This window comes from Rhinolophus sinicus, chromosome 2 (assembly GCF_057876585.1).
Source record: "Rhinolophus sinicus isolate RSI-liver-muscle chromosome 2, RSI-T2T, whole genome shotgun sequence".
Taxonomy (NCBI): Eukaryota; Metazoa; Chordata; class Mammalia; order Chiroptera; family Rhinolophidae; genus Rhinolophus; species Rhinolophus sinicus.
Genome location: NC_142502.1, coordinates 109223310 through 109230431, shown reverse-complemented (window position 1 = coordinate 109230431; position 7122 = coordinate 109223310). Strand labels below are relative to the sequence as shown.

The 7122-nt window shown below is 48.6% G+C and overlaps 1 protein-coding gene across 1 annotated transcript; it reads right to left on the bottom strand.

The window, feature by feature from the left end:
• Window positions 1–1689: 1689 nt before the first annotated feature.
• Window positions 1690–4212, bottom strand: UBD (ubiquitin like modifier D). Its single transcript, XM_074332589.2, has 2 exons — window positions 4053–4212; window positions 1690–2709 (listed from the first exon to the last, which is right to left on the bottom strand). Exons 1-2 carry the CDS (start codon window positions 4068–4070, stop codon window positions 2239–2241), a joined length of 489 nt encoding a protein of 162 aa, XP_074188690.1. The 5' UTR covers window positions 4071–4212; the 3' UTR covers window positions 1690–2238.
• Window positions 4213–7122: the final 2910 nt, after the last annotated feature.

The window sequence follows — 7122 nt, the reverse complement described above, 5'->3', positions numbered from 1 at the left end:
GACAGCTGAGTGTTGTGCGGACTTCCATCCCTTCCCCCACACACTCCACATGCCCGGGTTTTCCTTTGCTTGTAAGGAGTAATGTCACCCTTTTATATTTCGTCCTTCCAAACATTCTGGGAGGTTTCCTCCTTTAGGCCAAACAGCACAGAGGAGCGCTTCCTCCTGCTGGGCTTCTCTGACTGGCCCTCCCTGCAGCCGGTCCTCTTTGTCCTTGTCCTGTGCTATCTGCCGACTCTGACTGACAGCTGGGCCCTGGGGCTGCCGGCGGGGCGCCACCCGCGCCCGCACAGGCCGCCGCACCACTTCCGCTGCCACCTGGCCCTGGCCGAGGCGGCTTCACCTTGAAAGCGGCGCGCCGCTGCTGGCCACGCTGCGCGGCCCCGGCCCTGCGGTGCGAGGCCCAGCGGGGCGCGTCGCTGGCGCCGGGCTCGGCGCCGTGCGTCCTGCGGGAGCCGGCGCTGGGTGGCGCCACAGCCGAGTGCCGCCCGCAGCGCGACCCGGCCGCGCCTCGACGCAGCTCTGGGGCGCGCTGGCCCGCGCCTCCCGGCTCCGCGGCCTCACCGACTCTGCGGCGCAAACGGCACGTCTGGCGGCGCTGGCGCTGGCGCTGGGCTCGCCCGCCAGGGGCATCACTTCGTCGGCGAGCGGGCCTGTGGCGGCGGCGGCTGCCGAGACGCGAGCGAGCGCTGCATGATCGCCACCGCGTGCTCATCCGCTTGGTGCGGTCCGCGGTCGTCCTGGCCTCCTATGGTGCGGTGGCCCGCGCCGTATGGGGCATGCGGTCCAGCGGGGACCAGAGGAAAGCGGTGGACACGCGTGGGTCCCCACCTGACAGCCGGCTGCCTGTTCTTGTGTCTCCACGGTGTCTGCCACCAGCAGTCTCCCAAATTGACAAGGAAATCTTGAACTCTACCTTACAGGAGACCCCATCCAGGAAAAGGAGCCACGGTCTCTGATATCGGGAAATCGTCCCAACCTAATGGCCACCTAGTCAGATGACTGACTTGGGCCCACCGCAGAGCACTTGACCCATGAGTTTAAGCAGGAACGCCCATCCGTGTGCTTTGTGCTGGGTGGGGTTCAGCTGGGAAACTCTTCTTCAAGGAGGTGGTTCTTGGGCAAGTTTTAAAGATAAGAAGGGACTAGACTAGTGAAGAAGAAGGTGGACATCTGTCAGCTTGTGAGAAAAACGTGTATGTGACCAGTAAGGGGACATGAGAGAGGGACAGTAAGACACAGAAGTAATTGAAGGGAGTAAGATGGAGAAAGCGACTCGAGTTCCCAAGAAAGAACCCGGTGCTAAAGGAAGCAGAAAGGAAAAAGCTCTATCAGCCAGAATCTGGGCAGAGTGTTGGGGTCAATCCAGACACCAAGCCCCACCTCCCTCACCCAAACAGATGCCCCCAACCAGCAGAAGACCTGCCAGGCCCTAAGGCAGGCAGGACAGACACTGGTCCACAATCCCCCACCTTTCAGAAAGTCCTTTCTCTTCTGAAGCAGTCTGCCCCCAAGAATCCCCCACTACAGACACAAAATCTCTAGATTCCCAAGGAAAATATATTTCCATGCCCACCATAATCCCCATAAATAATAACACTTTTCACTGGGTATGGGACAAGAAAGAGGGGGCACGGTGCCAGGTTTCATTTCATACCAACCAGCTTTAAATAAGGCGAGGGAAAGTAGTTTAATTGAATTTCTAAATTCTTTATTGACTAGATTGTAATCATGTAATTAATTCACTTCATAGTAAACCGTTCCCTTGTTCTCTATAAGGAGAAATTCAATTTGGTTCAACAATTACCATGTGATATGATAGATGAAGCACTGGTTTACACATAGATGGAAACACAGAAATTAGTAGAACATGGATCCCAGCCTAAAACTTCCTATGTTGTCGGATAAGCAAGGAAATAGGAGTTTTTCTATATGTCAGAGGGAAGCAAGGAAGGACTGAATTGCAAGCTGGCTTTGAATGCTATCTCTAATGTGCCTTAAATTTTTATTTTCTGTTTTCAGTAATATACACAATCCTGCCACTTAATCAATTATGTTAGAATAAAGAATCATAGAGTTAAAAAGTATTCTGCAGTCTGACTCCCCACTCTAAATCTACTCTTTCTATTTACCTCTTTCTCACTAATATTGAGGAATCATCAAAGGTTGTGGTTGGTGAGTAAAAGTGAAAAGGAAATAAGCTCCTTTGCTCCAGAGATCACCCCATCCCTAGGTTGGTCACCCTCCAATGCAGTGGTATGTCAAGAAGAGTAAATGGCCCCTTCTGATGTTATAATCTCCCATGATCTTCCCATCTTCCAGTCTCTTTCCATTGCAAGTCACAATCTGTTTCTCAGGGGTTACAGCAGTTTTGGTCTCAATCATCTTTTTCACCTCGGGCACTGAACTGGACCTTCGCACCTGGAGGAGGTGCCTCTGCCCCTCATCACCTGACTCCACCAGAAACAGGGGCAGCTCCTCATCACTGGGCCTCACCACCTTCAGGGTGAGGTGGATGGTGGTCTCCTTGTCAATGCCGTAAGATGATAGCTTTCTCTGGGGGTTCAGGGTCTTCGAGCCCAGCAGAAGGACCTGGTCCTGCACAGGAACCTTGGTCTGAGACCGCACGTGTTCACTGATCTTCCTTACTCTGTCATGAGAGTTGGCAGTGAAGGTCATTGGTCCCCATTCCTGAGAATGGACATTCACCTGGACAATGAGGGCCAAGAGACAGTCATCAGGAATGTCTGCCCAATTGCATACCCCTCGTTCCCCCTCCTTAGTTTCTCCTGCCCTTCACTGCCTGTCTGGTCCTCTGGCTGATTTATAACCAGCTGTGTCCCTCCCTCTCTTGGAGCTTCTCTTTTTGAATTTCCAGGTTATAACACAAACAAGAAAGGCAGTCTTATTCCTTATAACCATACCTCTCATTCTTCCCAAAAACGTCATTAATAATTTCCCACCATATTTACCTGCCTCCTACCCAGATAAACTTTGTCAAATGTCAAAAAATAAATACAATTACAGAGTATCCAAAGGTGTACACCAGATTCTAAAACTAACTCCCAAAGAGAATTTCCAAGATTTGGCACCTAAGGGGAAACTCACGGGACTGCCCTCCATGACCATGTTACAAGCAAACATGTTCTCTGTACTGTTTGTTTCTCTTTTAATATCTCACTGCTTTATAATAATAACTTATTAGGTTAGTGCAAAAGTAATAGTGGTTTAAATTTTTTTAAAAATTTGCAAAAACCGCAATTACTTTTGCACCAACCTAATACATAGTACAGCGACACTGTTCAATGTTACTTGTTCTTCTGTATTTCCCCTGTTTTTGTATCTATCTATTGTAGAATATGATTTCGTATTTCATTTAATTAAAACAGGCCTCACTCACAGAAGGTAAGGACTCTATCTAAATCTTACTTCAGTAATCTGAAAATGGGGAAGCTAACCCCTATGTTGTCGCTTGAAAGCCTGGCAGGACCTCCCTCATGCTCCATTCAAACATCTTCCCAATTTACATGTCACAGACATTTCTTCACTGGACTGTCACTCCTGTGCTAAGCATTGCCTTCATTCCAGGTTCTCTTCATAGTGTTTATATTCTTATATAAGGTAATGTGTCAGGTCATGAACAACTCAGGATAAATGAGTTGTGTGAACGTCCCTGCTGGGAGGAGAAGGAAGTTCAAGTTTAAGCCACGAGCCCCTAAACAGGATAAGGAAAAAGGCTTATGCCAACATTTCCATCGTTCCAAGTCTTGCCAGCCCCGCTGAGCACAAAGCATACTCCCACTTCTTACCATTGATCCCTCACGACAGCCGGTCCAAGATCTGACCCAAAAGAGAACTCAGGAGCCAAATGCCCAGCTTCTCTTCACAGAACCTTCCCTCACATTCTGTAGATACCAATGCCTATCTCATCCCCTCAAGAAGCCTTCCCAGCCACCATGTCTCCCTGGGCATGTCCCTCATCCATTCCTGATATCCCCATCCCTTCGAGGTGCTTTCCCTCTCCCTACCCCTATTGTCAAATCCCAACTTACACAGAGGGAAGAAGCCATCTCTGCACTGACGGGAGCAGCAGGAACCAGAGCCCAAGAAAACAGAGGCTGAGGAGAAGACTGCGCCGCTTATATACAAGAGGCTGAGCTGGAAATCCCCTGCCTGTGTCTAGTTTTCTGGTGCTCTTTGTTCTTGCATGGTCTCGTGGATTTTCTTTCACTTTCGCTGGAGTGAGTCAAAAAACAAAAATACTTTCTGATCAAGTGCTTCTCCTGTCAGCCAATCCATTTGCCCTCCTTCGTCCAAATATGGGATGGTCCTTCTCTGTTGAGAATTTTTCCCTGATCAACAACCCGCCACTTCCTGTCCTGGCTTATGACTGACCAGCATGCAGCCTTGGGCCTCAATGGCTTAAAGACCTTTGATGCTTGGTGGTCTTCTCCTGCTGCTTTTAAGAGCCCTCATCAGTCAGGTTTCTTCCTGAGAGCAGGGCCGCCCAGGAGAGGACATTCAGAGCTGGTGGGGAGTGAGCAGCCTGGTCACACTATCCTGGCAGGATGCGTGAAGCATGACTTGAGAAGACATAGGATAAATAACCCTGGATCGGTCCCACTGATGGGAGCCACTTCCTACATTACCTTGGGCAAGTCTGTCCACCATTTTAGATATTGGCTTTCTGGTTTACCAAATGAGATGAGTGGAAAGAATTCCTAAGTGTCTTCCAGCCTCACAAAACGTTGTTATAAAACCTCCTTTACAAAGACCTTTAGATTCCCGGGTCTTGAGCTCTCTATCACTCTACCTATCCTGTCCTGGGAACTGCAAACTGAATCCACCACGACTGGAGAACATTCCAAAGCCAACAATCAAAGGCTGACTCCCACCGTCCAACCCTAAAACGATCACACACTCACCCTCACGCCACAGGGCCTCTGTTTGCCCCCCTTCACTCCCGGATCCTCCTCACTACTATGATCTCAGAGATACCTACAGGCTCTGCTCACTCCCCGCTCCTGAGATCTGGACGGGGACGAGCAGGGCATGAGCTGGGCACCTTCAGGGAATTCACTCAGTCACTCTTGATCCTCCTACCATTCCAGACGAATCACTTCCCTATCCCCACTCTCAGGACATTGCCAAAACACCCATTAAAAAAAGCATTTATTGAAAGTTCTCCAGAGTTTTCAAAGTAAAAAGCCCGTAAAAATGCCAAGTTATCACCTTCGTTTGCTGTGTTTTCACTGATGCCTTTACTGCGCCTTCATTCACGGATGGATCACAAATGATCCCATATTATTCCAGTGGTTCCCATCTGGCAGAACTTGGATCACAGAAGTGCCTACATAGAGTAATGGGATCCAAGAGCATATTCCAATATTTCAAAAAGCTTAACATGAACAATGTTCTTCTATGTGAAGCTCTTATTAGATAATCAGGTAATAAACTTGGAAAAGCTGACTTTTATTTGAACGCATTTTGTGGGGTTAGGCATGCTTCTTTAAACACATAGGACGAGTACGAAGGGTGAAGAGTGCTGTTGGAATAGGCAGGAAATCTTTGTTCCTTATTCTCCTTTCAGATACCTCTCCAGGTTCCTATTGTCCCGTGTTTAGAAACCAAGATTGGGACCTTTGGCTGCAGCACAGCAGAAAAGGGCTGGTCTGCACCCACTGTCCAATAGGATTTGGGTATTCTGAGACATCACCAGTGACTAGGCAGAAAATGTCAGATCAGGTTGAGGATGATAAACAGGAAGCCCTGCAGCAGGAAAGGGATGGGGGATGGGCCTGGGAAAAGAGAAAGTAAAAGCTGTATGTGCCTGACTGAAGTAAACTGCTTTCACATTTCAAATTTTATCTGCACCCGTTACCCTCTCAGATCGTCCCGTCATTTCTGGGAAAGAAGGAGAGTAGATGTCTAAAGCTGTTTAGAATTAAATGACTCTCTTCTCGTACCTTTCCTTGTTTTCCATTCTTGCCTCAGTAGCCTACACCATCTTGGGGCCAGTTCATTCTCAGGGGAAGCAGAGACCCTTAGCCAGAAGCTCCAGGAAGGAGAGCCCAGGAACGACAATTCCCAGTAATAGCATATGTCTGCTGATGCTCCCAGATCAATACCTTACAGCCCAGATCTGAGCTGCAGAGCTGTTCATCTAGCTGCTTCCATGCACGGTTCCCTGAACTCTCTGCCTACCCTTGAACATGCCAAGCTCTCTGCCACCAGGTCACTGAGCACGCCTTTCCCTCCAACTCTGCCCCAACTCCATGAAGTTTATAAGAATATGCAACGTAAGTAGCAGCTCTTCTGTCCTTTCATACTCTCTCTGGAAGCCTCTCGGAGCACTTTTCTCCAGCAATGGGATTATCTCCTTACTTGTCCTTTACCCCCATTAAAGAGTAGGAATCTTGAGGGTCAGGACTGTGTCTCCATTAACTTGTATCTTCAGCCTTTCTTGGACAAGCTGTCTGGCACTGTAAATAGTAAATATTTACTAAATGGATGAATGAATAAGTAAGTGAATAAAAATGGAAACTATTTAGTGAGTATTTACTATATTTCAGGAATTGCACAACACATTATTAAACGGAAACTCATTAGCTGTTCTAGCATTCTAATGAGGTAAATGTCAATATCCTTATTGATAAGAAAGATCACAGTCATTTTAGTAGTAGCTGCTAAGCAAACTAGTTGGGGGAAGGAATACAGAGAGCAAAAGGAAAGCAGAGGGTACGAGGGGCCTTAGGATGAGTGAGAGCAAAGAGAGTTTCAGGGCCTATATGTATGCAGGTGTATCCCTGGGTGGCACACCCAGACTGGACCAGCGTGTATTTCCCTACTTGGCAGAGGTGAGCAAAGAGCCTGTGATTGCAGGGCCAGAGCCTGGAGGGAGGTCACAGCCTGCTGCAAACGTAGATGAGAACTGCTCCCCCAGGACTGTGAGTGTTCAAAGTGCGACTGCCATGCAACTCCACGTGCAAATAGAGGCACCGCCCACTGGAGCTGGGGATTTCCAGCATAGAGTTACCCCAAGGGCAAGCCTGTGATCCCTCCAGGAAAAAAATAATTCAGGGGATTCCCTGCCCAGAGAGGACCTGGTTTCTGAGAAACAGT